At 44.2% G+C, this 20,109-nt stretch overlaps 1 protein-coding gene across 1 annotated transcript in view; it reads left to right on the top strand.

The window, feature by feature from the left end:
• Positions 1-4,825: 4,825 nt before the first annotated feature.
• rpa1 (replication protein A1) overlaps positions 4,826-20,109 on the top strand; it is a 62,637-nt gene continuing 47,353 nt past the window's right edge. Inside the window, exons 1-4 of the mRNA XM_070856972.1 lie at positions 4,826-4,979; positions 7,083-7,130; positions 14,166-14,238; positions 16,120-16,228. Coding sequence (XP_070713073.1) covers positions 4,947-4,979; positions 7,083-7,130; positions 14,166-14,238; positions 16,120-16,228 — 263 coding nt within the window. The 5' untranslated portion in view covers positions 4,826-4,946. The remainder of the gene's footprint in view (positions 4,980-7,082; positions 7,131-14,165; positions 14,239-16,119; positions 16,229-20,109) is intronic.

Below are 20,109 nucleotides of genomic sequence, written 5' to 3'. Positions count from 1 at the left end.
TGAATCGAGAGTTCATCCCTGCGCCTGTGAAATAGTTTAAATTCCTCAGGGCATGCCCTGTACGTGGCTGCCCAGTCCCCATTCAGGACACATTTCTTGACTAGAGACAATAGCGGGTCTCTATTTGTCCAGACTTTAATCTGACGGCTGGCACGGGTGAGCCTTCGTTTCCGAGAGCTTCAACAGCCATGACCATCTCAGCAGCATGCTCGGTAGCCCCCTCAGTGGTGGCTAGTGGAAGCCTGCTGAGAGCATCGGCACAGTTTTTGGTGCCCGGTCTGTGCCGAATTGTATAGTCATAGGCGGTTAACGTGAATGCCCACCTCTGTATGCGGGCCGATGCGTTTGCATTTATGGCCTTGTTGTCGGCCAAAAGGGACGTTAGGAGTTTGTGATCTCTGTCTCCAGCTCAAATTTCCTGCATTTGCTTTACCGCATATACACATGCGAGCCCCTTTCTGCCTGGGACAGACTCCTGGAGGCATAAGCTACCGGCTGTAACTGACCCTTAGCATTGACATGCTGCAACACACACCCGACACCATAGGACGACGTATCGCACGTTAACACAAGTTTCTTACATGGGTCATATAGTGTTAACAGATTGTTGGAACGTAACAAATTGCGTGCTCTATTAAAAGCCCCTTCTTGGCTGTCCCTCCAGACCCATTCGCGACCTTTGCGTAGGAGCACGTGTAGCGGCTCTAGCTGCGTGCACAATTTGGGAAGAAAGTTACCAAAATAGTTCAGGAGCCCCAGGAACGAACGCAGCTCCGTCGTGTTACGGGGTCTGGGTGCTCTCTGGATCTCTTCCGTCTTGGACACAGTAGGGCTGATCCCATCTGCTGCTACCCTCATCCCTAGGAATTCTACCTCTGGAGCTAGGAAGACGCACTTCGCCTTTTTCAGTTGCAGCCCTACCCGGTCCAGTCTGCGTAGCACCTCCTCCAGGTTGTAGAGGTGTTCTTCCGTATCGTAACCCGTGATGAGGATGTCGTCCTGAAAAACCACCGTCCCTGGAATCGACTTGAAGAGGCTTTCCATATTTCGTTGAAAGATCGCGGCGGCCGAGCGAATCCCGAACGGACATCTGTTGTACTCAAACAATCCCTTGTGTGTCGTGATGGTAGTCAGCTTCTTCGACTCACTCGCCAGCTCCTGGGTCATGTAAGCTGAGGTCAGGTCCAATTTTGAAAAAAAGTTTGCCACCGGATCGCAAAGAGGCTCTCCGCTCTCGGTAGCGGGTACTGGTCTTGGAGTGACACCCGATTGATGGCGGCCTTGTAATCACCACATATCCTGACCGACCCATCCGCCTTGAGCACCGGCACAATCGGGCTCGCCCAGTCACTGAATTCGACTGGCGAGATGATGCCTTCCCTCAGCAGGCGGTCCAATTCGCCTTCTATCTTTTCCCGCATCACGTACGGCACTGCCCTGGCCTTGTGGTGTACTGGCCTGGCGTCCGAGTTTATGTGAATCACTACCTTGTCTCCCATGAAAGTGCCAATGCCGGGTTGAAATAATGAGTCAAATTTGTCCAGTATCTGTGAGCATGATACTCGCTCCACAGAGGAAATTGCATTGACATCGCCCCATTTCCAGTTCATGACAGCAAGCCAACTCCTCCCCAGTAGTGCGGGACCGTCCCCCGGGACAATCCAGAGTGGCAACCTGTTCTCCGAATCTTTGTGGGGCACGACTACCGTGGCGCTGCCTAGAACCGGAATGATCTCCTTTGTGTATGTCCATAGCTGTGCGTCAATCGGCGATAATTTTGGCCTCCTGGCTTTGGACGCCCACAACTTTTCGAACTGTTTGATACCCATCAGGGACTGGCTGGCCCCCGTGTCTAACTCCATTGATACTGGGATGCCATTGAGGAGCACTTTCATCATTATCGGTGGCGTCCTGGTGTATGAACTGTATACGTGCTCCATATGAACTCGCTGAACTTCAACTTCCAGCGATTTCCCCCAGCGTTCATTTCTGCAATTTTTGCAGGTATTTTGCTCATCTCTGCAAACTCCGGCTCAGTGTGTGCCTCCACGCCTCCAACATGAGCTGCTGTTGGAAACAAAAGGACCCTTGCCAGTCGATCGTCCCTGTCTGCCCCTGTTATTGTCCTTGAGTGCGCCATTAACAGGTGTTGATGGCCCCATTACTGGCCGCATTGTCCCTTGCAATGGCGTGAATCGCCGTTCAGCTTGCCATTGTCTCTGTCGAACTCCCCCTCTGGGTTCGACTACATGTTGGGGCATGCCCGATTGCCCTTGTCTGCCTGGAGAACTGTGTGCTGCTTTCACAATGTTGAATCTCTGTCCCACCCATTCCTTTACACAGTACCTCTCGTCTGTTCTGCTAGTGGCCATGCTCGCGTGGTTTAAATCCCAGTTTCTCGTCACCATTGATACGTCCTTACTATACAGTATAAATGCACATGAGGCCCATGCTTGAGAGAAGGTCAGTCTGTGACCTGTCCTTTATTCCTTAGCACTCAAGTGATGAAGGTGGGCGGCGCTTCCCCTTTTCTACCTGAAGGTCCAGGTTAGGAGTGTCTCCCACAAGTTCACCACCTAGTGGTCATTGTTCTCACAGTGTACAACTTAGGCCAGATTATACATGGGTTACAATGCTGGTTGAATACATGACAAAAATGGTGGGTTTGAAGGGGGGTCTTGAAGGAGACGTGAAGAGGTGGAGGTGCTTAACGGAATTCCAGAGCCTGGGGCCTAGGTGAATGGCAGCATGTCTGTCAAATAGTACAGCAAAAGTGGAGTGAAGTGGAAGCTGGAGTCAGAGGAACAACGGGCTCGGGGGAAGGCGTTGCTGTGTTGGAGGAGGTTCCAGAGATATAGGAAGAAGCAGGGTAGGGAAGGATTTAAAGAATTGGTAACGATTGTCCTGGAATCTCCAGGAATTAAAGATTAATCTCCTGGACACTGCTGACAACAACCTAGGAGAAAGGTTATAGAGGCGTTATATAAAAATGTGTTTTTCATTTTCTTTGTACACTTTTGTTTATTTATCGTGAAGAAAATATTGGAGATGGGGAAAGACTGTTTTACTGTGCGTGTCAGGAGGTCATGTGTTGAAACCTCCAGAAATACTTCCAACAAGAGTTGGGAACTCTAATCCTTGGGGGACCAGGAGCCAAGGTCAGCAAGGGTGATGGATGAGCCGAACTTGGTGCAGGATAGGATAGGGGCAGTAGAGTTTTGGATGAGCTGACAATTCATATTTTTTAAAAATTAGCATAAATATATACAATCCACACTAAAACTGTGTAGACCCTGGTCAGGTCAAACTTGTCAGCTATGGCTCAGTGGGTAGCACCCTCACCTCTCAGTCAGAAGATCGTTGAAAGTTGGCATGCAGGTACAGCAGGCGGTGAAGAAGGCAAATGGCATGTTGGCCTTCATAGCGAGAGGATTGGAGTATAGGATCAGGGAGGTCTTCCTGCAGTTTTACAGGCCCTTGGTGAGGCCACACCTTGAATATTGCATTTAGTTTTGGTCTCCTAATCTGAGGAAGGACATTCTTACTATTGCAAGAGTACAGCGAAGGTTCACCAAACTGAATCCCGGGATGGCAGGACTGAAATATGAAGAAAGTCTGGATCGACTAGGCTTATATTCACTGGAATTTAGAAGAATGAGAGGGGATCTCATAGAAACATATAAAATTCTGATGGGATTCGACAGGTTAGATGCAGGAAGAATGTTCCGATGTTGGGGAAGTCCAGAACCAGAGGTCACAGTCTAAGGATAAGGGGTAAGCCATTTAGGACCGAGATGAGGAGAAATTTCTTCACTCAGAATTGTGAACCTGTGGAATTCTCTACCACAGAAAATTGTTGAGGCCAGTTCATTAGATATATTCAAAAGGGAGTTAGATGTGGCCCTTACAGCTAAAGGGATCAAGGGGTATGGAGAGAAAGCAGGAATGAGGTACTGAAGTTGCATGATCAGCCATGATCATATTGAATGGTGGTGCAGGCTCGAATGGCCGAACGGCCTACCTCGGCACCTATTTTCTATGTTTCTATGTCATGGGTTCAAGTCCCACTCCAGAGACTTGAGCAAAAAAATCTAGGCTAACACTTGCAGTGCATTTCTGAGGGAGTGCTGCACTGTTGGAGGTGCCATCTTTTGGATGAGATGTTAAACCGCAGCCCTGTCTGCTCGCTCTGGTGGACATAAAAGATCCTATGGGACTATTTCAAAGATGAGCAGGGGGCTTCTCTCTGGTGTCCTCGGCCAATATTTATCCCTCAATCAACTAAAATAGATTATCTGGTCATTATCACATTGCTGTTTGTGGGAGCTTGCTGTTAGCAAATTGGCTGCCACGTTTCTTACATCAAAACAGTGATTGCACTTCCAAAAAGAAAGTACTTCATTGGCTGTAAAGCGGTTTGGGAATGTCTTTGAGGTCGTGAAAGGCGCTTTATAAATGCAATTCTTTATTTCACTTAGAATGTTGTGCACAGTACTGGTCTCCATTACTATAAAAAGGTCACTGAAGAAAGTGCAACAAAAAAAAGACTGACAAGAATGGTACCAGAACTGAGAGATGGGGAAAAGATAGAACAGATTGAGGCTTTTTATTCTCTCTTCAGAACTCACCACTCCGACCTGGCGTCGAGCAAAGCTCTCACCCAGTCTCTTCTCCACCTCCTGTTGCTGAAACGTCATCACGCAGTGTACGTCCCTCTCTCTTTCCCCTCCCAGTACAGGCACTGCACATGCGCACTGAGGGAAATGAAGCCGACCAAGCGGATGAGAAGGCCCAGTGCGCCTGCGCGTTGCTAGCGGGAGCGACGCCGGACGGCTCGAGCGCGCGCGCCGCGGCAACACTTTTGGCGCCAGAGTAAAAGCGAGAGCGGCTGGAGCGAGAATTGTCAGTCGGTTTGGAGCGAGAGGAGGTTCAAAGCGGGCGAGAGGATGGCCATCAGACTATCGGAAGGGGCCATAGCGGTGCGTTCCGTCAGCATCAATTTGTTTTACTTTATAAAAATCCAGTTCGGTTTTTATTTCCGCCATTACCTCGTTATATAAACCTGCCGGTGTCGCAGTTAGTATTTCTTATCATTAATACTCGGTCAAATGTGCCAGTGTTTTGAGGAGGGGAGGGAAAGAGGGGGGGGGGGAAAGCACAGGGACATTATAAAATGATGCAGTTAATTGTTGCTTGTTGTAAAGGGTAAGTGGGATACCGAATGAAGCCTCTGCACCGGGCCCCAGACGTTTGCCTACAGCCACACCAAGAGTTTAATTTTGGCCAATGCTTTTTTAAAAAGCCTTTAAAACCTCACTTCTACCTCTCGGCTGCTGAAATAAAATAAAATCTAGTTGGAGTTGAGTTAGGTTAACCTTTCGGGTATAAATCCTATCTTATCACGTTGTTGTTTGTGGGAGCTTGCTGTGCGTAAATTGGCTGTCCCACATTACAAGAGTAACTGCACTTCAAAAAGTACTTCATTGGCGGTAAAGCGCGTTGGGACACCTGGTAGTCGTGAAAGGCGCTATATAAATGCACGTCTTTTTCATTTTTGCACTTGCTATGAATTTCCTCTTTCTCCTGGTTAAACTTTAAAAAAAAAACACCAGAAAATATGCAATATGATAAAGGCCCCAGAATGCAGGGAATTTTTGGTAAATTACAACCAATGCATCTGCTATCTCTGCAGCCACTTCTCTTAAGACGCTAAGATGTAAGCCATCAGGTCCAAGGGACTTGTCTGCCTTTCGTCCCATTATTTTACCGAGTACTATTTCATTAGTGATTGTATTAAGTTCCTCCCTCCCTATAAACCCCTTGATTATCCACTGTTGGGATGTTTTTAGTGTCTTCTACTGTGAAGACTGATATAAAATATTTGTTCAAAGTCTGCCATTTCCCTGTTCTCCATTATTAATTCCCCAGTCTCATCCTCCAGGGACCAACAATTACTTTAGCCACTCTTTTCCTTTTTATTTACCTGTAGAAACTCCTACTATCTTATATTTTGTGCTAATTTACTTTCATAATCTATCTTCCCTCTCTTTATCATTTAGTCGTTCTTTGCTGGCTTTTAAAACATTTCCAAATCCTCTGGCCTTCCACTAGTCTTTGCCACATTGTATGCCCTTGTTTTCAATTTGATGCCATCCCTTATTTGATCAGATCAGTCATGATCTTATTAAATGGCAGAACAGGCTCGAGGGATCAAATGACCTACTCCTCCTATTGTGTTCTTGTGACCAACAGCTTGGTCAAATAAGTAGGTTTTAAGGAGTGTCTTAAGGAAGGTAGCAAGGCCGAGGGAGGGAATTCCAGGCAACTGAAGGGACACTGTTCATTAGCCTATTCAGTTCATTTTTAGCTGAAAACATAAATTCATCTACCTGTTAAAGACATGGAGGTCACATGGTGGCATATGAATTATTCCTGTAAGCAGCAATATGCTGCAAGGGTTTCTATTAAAAATCTGGGTCTCATTACATTTGCCTAGACATTGGGCAGATAAAAACAGACACCAAGTAGGATATCTAGTGTTAAAAAAAAAACTGAAAATGTACTGAACATTGCTGTCAGGAAATGTCAAAACAATGCTTTGGAGACTGCAATCTAAATGGGAACCATAAATGTAATTTTAAAGTTCTAATTAGAGTATTTAGACACAACTTACTGAAGAAAACTTGTAACTTGATTTCATGCTTCTGTTAACAACAGTGACAATCCAGATACTTGTGAAAACGAAAGGAACAGTGGTTCCATCGTTTTAATGCCCTGATTTGCAGTGGGATGCAGTGATGAGACTCCGATTCATGTCTTCAAACTGAATTCTGATAACAGGGATTTGGGGGAGGTGCTATAGGGTGGGCCTTCTGAACTAGAAAAGAAATGCTGCAGCAACTTGAACACAGATGTAATTTTTGTGAATAATCTTGTGTTACAAACTCACTCCAATTTGAGCACAAAGTACCTCAGAACCTAAAGGCCCATCTTCATAGCGATTCAAAGGACTGTTAGTTAGTAATCCCTGTGAAAAGGATAACACATCTGTTGAGTAATAACTCTTCAACTTTGTTTTACAGTCAATAGTTCAAGGAGGAACACCTTCACAGCCACTTTTACAAGTTATTGTAAGTATCTTGTTTTCTGTTGTGTATAATTGTCAACTGACTTGGCATTACACATCGTGTAAATGTCTCCACTTGACTGTGCAACATAATTTGCAGCCTCCGTACTGCAGTTTTGCATAAAACCAAGCCCCAGAAACGATGAAAATATTAGATTCTGTGTGTGTGAGTGATAATACACTGCTCATCATGACAATTCATTTGCCCAATGTGTAACTTGCTGCTAACCAAACTTGCTTTTTGGTGAAGTGGACTTTAGTTCACGATGAAAAATGATTTGTCGTAAAATATTAAACAGTTACGCATTCTAGTTTCTCCCCCACCCCACCCCTCCATTTATGTGGTATCATGCTTTTCGTAGGAAAAAAGATGCGGAGGCAAACTACTCCCAGCCCACTGCCAATGATGTTCACGACGCTTGTACTCGGGGCTCTTAAGCAGCTCAACGTGATTTCTTCTTTAGCCCTATAGAAAAACATCCAGGTCTGCTTGCAATGTGCCATGTTAAAATGGTTTCAGTTGATCTCTGTTTAGTTGCAAAGTATATTGGAGAAATCCAGAGATTTAAATGTTTGGGATAGTTTGCGCTTGTTATTTAAATTTTTTTAAATGGTTTTGTCGCTGCAGATATTTTGTCGTCTTGTGGTCAATTGAACAGAATGTGGGTATTCTGTTCCTCTTTTTGTGGGAAGCTGTTCAGTTATTTTCATATTTCTCTGCTGGGCTGACATTCCAGTACGGTGCTGAGGGAACACTGCACTGCAGGAGGTGCCGTCTTTCAGGTGGATGTAAAATATTCCATGGCCACTATTTCGAAGAAGAGCAGGGGGAGTTCTCCCTGGTGTCCTGGCCAATATTTATCCCTCAATTAACATCACTTTTCATATTTTTAAAAAAAAAATTATCTGGTCATTATCACATTACTGTTTGTGGGAGCTTGTGCTCAAATTGGCTGCTACCTTTCCTACATTACAACGTTGATTACACTTCAAACAATATTTCAGTGGCTGTAAAACACTTTGGGGTGTTCGAAGGCCATGAAAGACACTATAGAAATGCAAGTATTTCTTTTCTTTGCCATCCTAGATGGCTCAACAAAGTGGGCCGGTTTAGAGCAGCAGATACTCAGATTTCTTTTCTTATCAGTGGGTAACGTTTGGCATTGTTTTGCAAAATTAAGTTAATTTAAGGGTTAAGTCATGGCAGGAGAGCCCAGACCCGTGTCATGCTCCTCCTGTACTATGTAGGAAGTCAGGGACACTGCTTCCAGTGTCCCTGACTACTACGTGTGCAGGAAGTGTCCAGCTGCAGCTCCTGACAGACCGCATTGTGGCACTGGAGCTGCGCATAGACTCACTCTGGAGCATCTGCGATGCTGAGGATGTTGTGAATAGCACGTTTAGTGAGTTGGTCACATCGCAGGTAAAGTTTACACAGGCAGATAGGGAATGGGTGACCATCAGGCAGAGCAGTGAAAGGAAGGTCGTGCAGGTGTCCCCTGCGGTCATCTCACTCCAAAACAGATGTATCGTTTTGGTTACTGTTTGGGGAGATGACTCATCAGGGGATGGCAGCAGCAGGCAAGTTCATGGCACCATAGATGGCTCTGCTGCACAAGAGGGCAAGAAAGAGTGGGAGAGCTATAGTGGTAGAGGATTCTACTGTAAGGGGAATAGATAGGTGCTTCTGCAGCCGCAATCGACACTCCAGGGTGGTGTGTTGCCTCCCTGGTGCAAGGGTCAAGGATGTCTCGGAGTGGCTACAGAGCATTCTGGAGGAGAGGGTGAACAGCCAGTTGTCGTGGTGCATGTAGGAACCAACGATATAGGTAAAAAAACGGGATGAGGTCCTACAAGCTGAATTTAGGGAGCTAGGAGTTAAATTTAAAAAGTAGGACCTCAAAGATAGTAATCTCAGGATTGCTACCAGTGCCACGTGCTAGTCAGAGTAGAAATAGCAGGATAGTTAAGATGAATACGTGGCTTGAATGGTGCAGAAGGAATGGATTCAAATTCCTGGGACATTGGAACCGGTTCTGGGGGAGGTGGGACCAGTACAAACCAGACGGTCTGCACCTGGGCAGGACCGGAACCAATATCCTAGGGGGAGTGTTTGCTAGTGCTTTTGGGGAGGGTTTAAACTAATATGGCAGGGGGATGGGAATCTATGCAGGGAGACAAGGGGAAGTAAAATGGGGGCAGAAGCAAAAGGTAGATAGGAGAATAGTAAAAGTGGAGGGCAGAGAAATCCAAGGCAAAAATCAAAAAGGGCCACATTACAACTTAATTCTAAAAGGACAGAGTGTTAAAAAAACAAGCCTGAAGGCTCTGTGTCTCAGTGCGAGGAGCATTCGTAATAAGGTGGATGAATTAACTGCGCAGATAGCTGTCAACGGATACGATGTAATTGGGATTACGGAAACATGGCTTCAGGGTGACCAAGGCTGGGAATTCAACATCCAGGGGTATGCAATATTCAGGAAGGATAGACAGAAAGGAAAAGGAGGTGGCATAGCATTGCTGGTTAATGAGATTAACGCAATAGTAAGGAAGGACATTAGCTTGGATGATGTGGAATCTGTAAGGGTAGAGCTGCGGAACACCAAAGGGCAGAAAACGTTAGTGGGAGTTGTGTACAGACCACCAAACGATAGTGAGGTTGGGGATGGCATCAAACAGGAAATTAGGGATACGTGCAATAAAGGTACAGCAGTTATCATGGGTGACTTTAATCTGCATATAGATTGGGCTAACCAAAGTGGTAGCAATACGGTGGAGGAGGATTTCCTGGAGTGTATAAGGGATGGTTTTCTAGACCAATACGTTGGGAGATCAATTAGAGCTAGCCATCCTAGACTGGGTGTTGTGTAACGAGAGAGGATTAATTGTTGTGCGAGGCCCCTTGGGGAAGAGTGCCCATAATATAGTAGAATTCTTCATTAAGATGGAGAGTGATGCAATTAATTCAGAGACTAGATTCCTGAACTTAAAGAAAGGTAACTTCGATGGTATGAGACTTGAATTGGCTAGGATAGACTGGCGAATGATACTTAAAGGGTTCACGGAGGATAGGCAATGGCAGACATTTAAAGGTCACATGGATGAACTTCAACAATTGTATATCCCTGTCTGACAAAAAATAAAACGGGGAAGGTGGCTCAACCATGGCTAACAAGGGAAATTAAGGATAATGTTAAATCCAAGGAAGAGGCATATAAATTGGCCAGAAAAAGCAGCAAACCTGAGGATTGGGAGAAATTTAGAATTCAGCAGAGGAGGACAAAAGGTTTAATTAGGAGGGGGAAAAGAGAGTATGAGAGTAAGCTTGCAGGGAACATAAAAACTGACTGCAAAAGCTTCTATAGATATGTGAGGAGAAAAAGATTAATGAAGACAAATGTAGGTCCCTTGCAGAATCAGGTGAATTTATAATGGGGAACAAAAATGGCTAATGAATTGAACAAATACTTTGGTTCTGTCTTCACTAAGGAAGGCACACACAACCTTCTGGAAATACTAGGCCCTAGCGATAAGGAGGAACTGAAGGAAATCCTTTATTAGTCAGAAAATTGTGTTAGGGAAATTGATGGGACTGAAGGCCATTAAATCCCCAGGGCCTGATACTGTGCATCCCAGAGTATTTAAGGAAATGGCCCTAGAAATAGTGGATGCATTGGTGGTCATTTTCCAACATTCTATAGACTCTGAATCTGTTCCTATAGACTGGAGGGTAGCTAATGTAACACCAGTTTTTTTTTTAAGAAGAGGGAGGGAGAAAACGGAATTAAAGACCGATTAGCCTGACATCGCTAGTGGGGAAAATGTTGGAATCAATTATTAAAGATGAAAAAGCAGTGATAGGATCGATCCAAGTCAGCATGGATTTATGAAAGGAAAATCGTGCTTGACAACTCTTCTAGAATTTTTTGAGGATGTAACTAGTAGAGTGGACAAGGGAGAACCAGTGGATGTGGTGTATTTGGACTTTCAAAAGGCTTTTGACAAGGTCCCACACGAGATTAGTGTGAAAAATTAAAGCACATGGTATTGGGGGTAATGTATTGACTTGGATAGAGAACTGGTTGGCAGACAGGAAGCCAAAAGTGGGACTAAACGGGTCCTTTTCAGAATGGCAGGCAGTGACTAGTGGAGTACTGCAAGGTTCAGTGCTGGGACCCCAGCTATTTACAATCTACATTAATGATTTTAGACAAAGGAATTGAATGTAATAACTCCAAGTTTGCAGATGACACTAAGCTGGATGGCAGTGTGAGCTGTGAGGAGGATGCTAAGAGGCTGCAGGGTGACTTGGACAGGTTAGGTGAGTGGGAAAATGCATGGCAGATGCAGTATAATGTAGATAAATGTGAGGTTATCCACTTTGGTGGCAAAAACAGGAAGGCGGAATATTATCTGAATGGTGACAGATTAGGAAAAGGGGAGGTGCAACGAGACCTGGGTGTCATGATACATCAATCATTGAAAATTGGCATGCAGGTACATCAGGTGGTGAAGAAGGCAAATGGCATGTTGGCCTTCATAGCGAGAGGATTTGAGTATAGGAGCAGGGAGGTCTTCCTGCAGTTGTACAGGGCCTTGGTGAGGCCACACCTGGAATATTGTGTACAGTTTTGGTCTCCTAATCTGAGGAAGGACATTCTTGCTATTGAGGGAGTGCAGCGAAGGTTCACCAGACTGATTCCTGGGATGGCAGGACTGACATATGCAGAAAGACTGGATCGACTAGGCTTATATTCATTGGAATTTAGAAGAATGAGAGGGGATCTCATAGAAACCTATACAATTCTGATGGGATTGGACGGGTTAGATTGGCATGAAGAATGTCCCTGATGTTTGGGAAGTCCAGAACCAGGGGTCACAGTCTAAGGATAAGGCGTAAGCCATTTAGGACTGAGATAAGGAGAAACTTCTTTACTCAAGAGAATTGTGAACCTGTGGAATTCTCTACCACAAAGTTGTTGAGTCCAGTTCGTTTGATATATTCAAAAGGGAGTTAGATGTAGCCCTTACGGCTAAAGGGATCAAGGGGTATGGAGAGAAAGCAGGAATGGGGTACTAAAGTTGCAAAAATAATCAGCCATGATCATATTGAATGGTGGTGCAGGCTCGAAGGGCCGAATGACCTACTCCTGCACCTATTTTCTATGTTTCTATACATCACTGAGGAGAATAGTCCTCAATCTGTGACGTAGAGTTTCCGCTTTGGGCTCAATCAGCGATCCGGGTGCAAATTGTGTTCAGAGTTGCGCTAGTTTTGAGAGGTGTTTTTTGTTTCTCGAGTTTTGTGCTCAAACTCATTTGCATATTGCCAAATGAAAAATCTGCCATGAACCAGTGCAAAATACAATTTAAAAAAAATTCTGCTTCAAAAAAATATTTCAAGTGGTAACTCTGAAGTTTGATACAGCTGAAAATAGATTCATCACAAAACATAAGCATGTTTAATCAGTGTCAGTCCAGCATCTGTGAATAACCTGATTTTTAAATGATTGAAAATGGACTTTAAAAAAACTATACAGAACCATTTGTTACTTACATTGGAGTACAGTACGTCAGTTTCTTAGTAAATTTAAAACAAAATTACATTGAAGGCTGTTAAAACGTGCCTACTTGTGTCCTTGCGCCCAAAAGAACCAGCTTTATTTTTAGTCTCTTCAAAGGCCCACAAACGAGTGCAGTTAGCAGAAACTTCCAATGATGATTAATTCATCCTGGGGGCGTGGCCAAATTTGTGGTCGGGCCGGCTTCTAGCGAGATGGTTTTTAAATTAGCACAAAAGATTGAGGAAACACTTTGTCCTGAATGTAATTTGCGCTTAAAATTACGCAATCTTTTGCCAGTGTTGCACTGACTTTGGATGAATAGTAATCTCCAAGTTTGCAGATGACACTAAGCTGGGTGGCGGTGTGAGCTGTGAGAAGGATGCTAAGAGGCTGCAGGATGACTTGGACAGCGTAGGTGAGTGAGCAAATGCATGGCAGATGCAGTATAATGTGGATAAATGTGAGGTTATCCACTTTGGTGACAAAAACATGAAGGCAGAATATTATCTGAATGGCAGCAGATTAGGAAAAGGGGAGGTGCAACGAGACCTGGATGTCATGGTATATCAGTCATTGAAGGTTGGCATGCAGTGTAGCAGGCGATGAAGAAGGTAAATGGCATGTTGGCCTTCATAGCGCGAGGATTTGGGTATAGGAGTAGGGAGGTCTTGCTGCAGCTGTACAGGGCCTTGGTGAGTCCTCACCTGGAATATTGTGTTCAGTTTTGGTCTCCTAATCTGAGGAAGGACGTTCTTGCTATTGAGGGAGTGCAGCAAAGGTTCACCAGACTGATTCACGGAATGGCAGGACTGACATATGAGGAGAGACTGGATCGACTTGGCCTGTATTCACTGGAGTTTAGAAGAATGAGGGGGATCTCATAGAAACATAAAATTCTGACGGGACTGGAGAGGTTAGATGCAGGAAGAATATTCCCGATGATGGGGGAGTCCAGAACCAGGGGTAAGGGGTAAGCCATTTAGGACCGAGATGAGGAGAAACTTCTTCACTCAGTTATTAACCTGTGGAATTCTCTTCCGCAGAGAGTTGTTGATGCCAGTTCGTTAGATATATTCAAGAGTGAGTTGGATATTTCCCTTACGGCTAAAGGGATCAAGGGGTATGGAGAGAAAGCAGGAAAGGGGTACTGAGGTGAATGATCAGCCATGATATTGAATGGCGGTGCAGGCTCGAAGGGCCGAATGGCCTACTCCTGCACCTATTTTCTATGTTTCTATGAATTGGGCTGAAAAAATCAGCGGAAACTCTACCCCTGTGATTCTGGCTTGTGGACTCCAAATTGGGGCCCAATGACTTCAGTTGCTTAAATTTTGGTGATCCCAGTTAGTTAATATGAATGTGCAAACTGGAAAGGGCCCCTTCTGCCTACTGTCACGTAAATCTATTGTAATATATAATTGTTATTTACAGCCAATATTGCTTCTGCCATATAAGCAATTTATCTTGTTTTATAGAGTATCCGAAAAATTACAAATGGCCCCCCAAGGTATCGTGTACTAATGAGTGATGGAATCCATACGCTGTCATGTAAGTATTGCTGAACAGAATTTGTTTGTATTATCTAAATAAGAATGATTTAATTCTTCAACCAATTCATTGAATTTTATGCAACATATTAGCATGCTAATAATGGATTTGGTCTTGCAATTTTAAACTGGATCTACTACTACTACTACCACTACCACCACTTACATGGTGCTTTTAACATAATGAGAAGGCGCCTCACAAACACAGAGCAGGAATTGACAGATGATTGAAAGCATGCCTGCAGATATAGGTTTTGAGGAGGCTTTGCAAGAATGGGAGAAATGTGCCAAGCTCGCGTGTATTTTTTTTGTGCAATTTTGAGTACAGAGCAGTGATTGACTGCTTGCAGTGGAGCAGGGTGGAGGAGCGGAAGCACACAATAGTACAAACCTAAAAGAATGGATGTTGAGCGTTGGAAAATAGGGCAGGCACGGGTTGCAGATGGAATGTGGAAGGATTTGTAAATGACAATTTTGAAATCATTGCACTGGAGGATGGTTAGCCACAGCTCAACAGGGAAGTTTCAGCAATGGTGGGTGCGCAATAGGGACGGAACAGGTGATATATTTTGGCAGTGGAAATAGAGGGTCTTGGTGATTACTGGATGTTTGAAACTCAACTCCCAAGTCGAGCAGAGCACCTGGTCAAGTTCAGCCTAACTGACTGACTTACTGGGTGTGGACTTAATAGTTTGAGCTAATTAGCTTTGAATGACGAATGTTTAGCTGGAGGAAATTCTGGCTTATCCACAACTTGATTGGCGAGTGGCAGCAGTTGTATAGTTGGGAGTCGTCAGCATACATATGGAAGGGAACACCATGTTTACAGGTAATGTTGCTGAGTCAGTGAACTCCCAGTCTTTGCCAAAGATAAAATCAATCTGCATTGCTCATGTGATCTGGTTCAATGTCTGCGTATAAATGGAACATAGAAATTTACAGCACAGAAGGAGGCCATTTCGGCCCATCGTGTCCGTACCGGCCGACAAGGAGCCGCACGGCCTTCGGTCAGCAGCCCTGAAGGTTACATATAAACCTATGAACAATGGCGGAAAAGTAAAGAGCACACAGCCCCAACCAGTCCGCCCCACACAACTGCGACACCCCTTACACTGAAACATTCTACACTCCACCCCAACCGGAGCCCTGGGAGAGGCAAAAACCAGATTTAAAATCCTAGCCGGGTGGGGAGGGGGGGATCTGAGATAATTCTGCTCCGACCCATCCAGGCGACCAAAACTAGTCCAGGGGATCACCCTGGCCTTATTTGATTCCCTGCAGTACTTACCATCGTATCTGCGCCGGCCAACAAGAGGTTACCCAGTCTCACCCCAATTACCAACTCTAGGTCTGTAACCCTGCAGGTTACGGCACTTCAAGTGCCCATCCAAGCACTTTTTAAATGTGGTGAGGGTTTCTGCATCGTACCACCCTTCCAGGTAAGTTATGCAAGTCGTAATTGTTTTTGCCAGCCTCTTTAGTTGGAGATTGGTGCTCTGCAAGACTCCAGAGAAAAATAGGACATTGATCATTAACATGTATCATGATAACCAATACTTCTAACAGAAATACTGCATGGAGCAGTTTGCATTGTTTATAAGTTTAATTGTTAATGAATTGCATTAACTTTTAGCTACTCACACTTGGGAATATTTTATGACCAATAGTTAGTCAAAATCTTCCCAATTCTGTAATTATATTCTTAAAAAGTCTGTCTAATAATTACTTGAAAATGGTATTAATTAGCATTTGATAAAGTGATGAGTGGTCAGAGATACCCCTGAAATATTGGTGTGGCGGCAGCTTTTACAATGTATTGGGACGTAAGACATTAAGCATTGGTGTGATCGATTGGAAAAAAAATCCTTGTTTGTTTTTTTAGCTTTCCTTCTTGCAACTCAACTGAACTACATGGGCGATGAGGGCCTTATTGCAATAAACTGCGTCTGCCAGATCAACCGGTTCATCTGTAATACAATGAAGGATGGAAGGTACAATGCACATGTCCAGTATTTGTGAGCAGTGAAAGATATATTTATGCTTAAAATGGTAGAGGCTTTCCCTATTTAATATGGAGTACTTCTCACCTGGGCTGGAGGAGGAGAAAATTGGAGGTGAGTGATGAATATACTTCCTAATGTCTGATTCAAGAAAAGCAAAGAAGATTGGCATAGACAATGCATCTGGATCTAATCAGAGAGCAAGTTTAAAGCAAGAACTTGCATTTATTGGGTATCTTTCATGTCCAATACGGGAATTACAGTCTCAGGTGGGACAGGCAGTCGTTGAAGAAAAAGGGTGGGTGGGGAGTCTGGTTTGCAGCACGCTCCTTCCGCTACCTGCGCTTGCTTTCTGCATGCTCTCGGCGACGAGACTCTAGGTGCTCAGCGCCCTCCTGGATGTCCCAAAGCTCCATCGTAGCGCAGTCGCTTCTGAGAGTGGTTGTGGCTTCAAGTCCAGCTCCAGGCACTTGAGCACATAATCTAGGCTGATAGTGTAGTACTGCACTATTGGATGTGCCGTCTTTTGGTTGGGACATTCAACTGGCTCTGTCTGCCCCCCTTGGGCAGATGTAAAAGATCCCATGGCACTATTCGAAGAGGAGCAGGGGAGATCTCCTTGGTGTCCTGGCCAACCTACTCACTAAAACAGATTATCTTGTCATTATCTCGTTGCTGTTTGTGGGAGCTTGTTGTGTGTAAATTGTCTGCTGCATTTTCCAATATTGCAACTGAGAGTGCACTTCAAAAGTACTTGAGGATGTAAAGTGCTGTGGGACGTCCGGAGATCGTGAAAGATGCTACATAAATGCAAATTCATTCTAGCCCGTTATGCAGGCAAACACAACAGCCATTTTAAACCGAGTAAGGCCCCACAAATGTAAATAACCAGTTAAACTGGTAGTATTGCTTGACCGATAAATATTGCCCAAGACACTGGGAGAATGCCCTTGTTGCTCTTTAATAGAGCCATGGAATCTTAACCTGCATAGGCAGACGGTCTTTGGCACCTCCGACAATGCATGAATCTTTCAATGCTGCACCGACATGTCAGCCTAAAATACACGCACAAGATTTGGATTAAGCCTTGAATCCACGGAGAGGTAAAATTTAAATAATGTTTAGTATAAGTGCTGAAAAATAATAAAACGGTGCATGCTCTGTGCCATTGGAAGTGCTGAAGAGATGTGCCACTGTCCATTTCTAATATTCAAGTTTGAATATACAATCACAATTTGAAATGTCAGTTTCTCTTTTTTTTAAGCTGCCTCTCAAGAGTTAAGAATATTTTAAGATGGGAACCATGAAGTATTATAAGATACAGTGAGCTGGCCTTACAGCAGATGTGGTTTATCCAGACGTTTGGATAAACTGGAGAAGCCAATGAAGCTCTGTCTGAAACCAATAGATGAAAGTAATTGCGTCTGTTTCCGGAGGCAGCTTTATCAGTTTGGACATAGCAATGAAAACAAACTTCCTCAATACTGTATTTTAGTTGGCTCTGGAAATATTCTTGGCCGAACCACTTGTGGCTCTCAAATAAAAGGAGAAAATTATTGAACCAGTCCTAGCCAACTACCATTCATGTGTATATGTATATATTTTTTAATGAACAGTTTTCTGAGTAACTCAGAATTAGCGCACAGTGCAAACGTTATTTTAGCATCCATAACTGATCTATCATTTCAGTGAGAAATTCCCTGGAGCTGCTCGAGTGGAGGTTGGACTTTTCCAGCCCCAGATAAATTGAAGATGGGTCTGGCTGTCTGCAGCAGACAATCTACAATGGAGGAATTGTTACGTACAGCAGGAATTAATTAACCACAGCAAGCATGACATTGATTTTCTTTTTATTTCGCTGTATTTCACTGAACAATTTTGCAGTCCATTTGGACTTGTGCTAACATTCATTTGTAAAGGAGAACACTCCTGTCCACTGGTGGATTACTTGTGCCAGTTGATAATGGGAGGGTTGCAACATAACTTGCCGTAAGTGAACTTCTTATATTGCTTTCCTACTGTCTGAACCCTGTTCTTCTATTTACCACCACCCACGCAATGTTCCCTCTAAAAAAAAATTTCTGCGTAGTCCCTTCAACTGGCTGTGTGGCTCATTCAAATTTTCATGCATGCGCGCTTTCTTCCGTGTAAGAACCAGTGAGCGGCCTGCGCGGGACCTCCAGTCCGCTACGCAGCTCAGCGGGAACATTGCACCAACCCCCAACCAAAATAAAACTTCCATACCTATTCCCACACTCCCAAACTACAATGTGATTATTCAGTGTGCAAAGGACAGACTTCAGTTCTGCAGCATTTCATCTTCAGAGGTTGACACTGGCTCAACTTCATAACGCAACACCTGTCTTGCTGCATTTAATGTACAATATCCAGTCTTGTAATGGGGCAAGATAACTTGGGCTTGAAGGAACCACCAGCATGCAGAAAGAGTAGAAGTAGGCCCTGGCATTAGACTACAAAAACCTACTGACAGTGGAGACTGCCTACTCTTCCCACTGCAGTACTGAATTAAGCCATGCACATAACCAGCTCTAATATACACTGTACATATGAACAAGTTTGTGCTGGATCCAAACTCTTTGAAACATGATAAAAGGATTGTATTCTCTTTTTAGCTCCCACGCACCATTCCACACACAGCACTTAACCTAGCATGCACCATAACGATGAAATACACGTTGCTCTATTTAACACCGTAAGCTGCTTTTATTTACTGGTTGGATAACCTGTCTCTATTTTGTGGCAAGTTTGTCCTGCTTGATCACAAAGGTTCCTTGTGTAATTAGGTGTCGCCAATATTATACACAATCTAATGATTCCTCTTCATGAAAATGGCTTCTTAACTGTCCTGTTCCAATGCTTGCAGTTGCATATTTACAGAAGCACTCAAGTGTACAGCACTGAAAAGTCAAAAAATAATTCCACTAAACGAGAACAAACATGGGCCTTGATTTCAAATGGTATTTTTAAAATAATGTGGATTAGAAAAATGAAGGCGAGTGAGTCAGACAGGGTCAACAATGAAAAATAAAAGTTAAATATAAACTGAATTGGTCATGTCTGCAACTTTTATAAATCTATTTTATTCTCTCCCATATCAGTTATTGCATCAAGGACTAAAGGTCTAGTGCTAGTCAGGACAGTTTAGCACCCCCAGCTCAACACATAATCATGGCTCTAGAACAGCATTTACTATTAATTGGTCTTGTATCCAGTATGAAACATTCCCTATTGGGCAACAAACACAAAAGTAGAATACACCCTGCGACCGGAATGAAAATAGTCAAATCCACACGGGAGAAGTTTTTCAGTGTCGTAACTCATTTGTATTTGGCTCAGCATTGGCTGAATACAGGTTGAACCTCCCTTGTCCAGAACCACCCCTCGTCCGGAACCATTCCCGGCCACCGTATGCGCAGAACTCCGACATGAACAAATTGAAGTCCTTCCTTGATGCTGACTCCTGCAATCGCTGGCCTGACCCTGCGATCCACCGCCACCCCCCCCCCCCCCCCCCCCATTATCTCTCTGCTGCACTCCCAGCCCCAAGTCAGCCAACCCCGATATACCCTTGCTCAGTACCTGTACCATCTAATTTAATGTGACCATCCCTTGTCTGGAAAAATCCCTTATCCAGAACAGGCTAGGTTCCAGATAAGGGAGGTTCACCCTGTACCTGAAATCCAATGTTCCAGCGCCAGTTACAAGTGGTCAGGTTTGGATCAGTGATCATACTTTTGCTGGTGAGTTAGAAGAATGTTGGCTCAAGTCCCACTCCGGGACTTGGAGTAACATAACCTTGGCTGACACTTCAGTGAAATAGTGAGTAGGGCTGCACTGTTGGACGTGCTATC

This window comes from Pristiophorus japonicus, chromosome 16, assembly GCF_044704955.1.
Source record: "Pristiophorus japonicus isolate sPriJap1 chromosome 16, sPriJap1.hap1, whole genome shotgun sequence".
NCBI classification, from domain to species: Eukaryota; Metazoa; Chordata; class Chondrichthyes; family Pristiophoridae; genus Pristiophorus; species Pristiophorus japonicus.
This window is presented reverse-complemented; position numbering and strand designations above follow the sequence as displayed.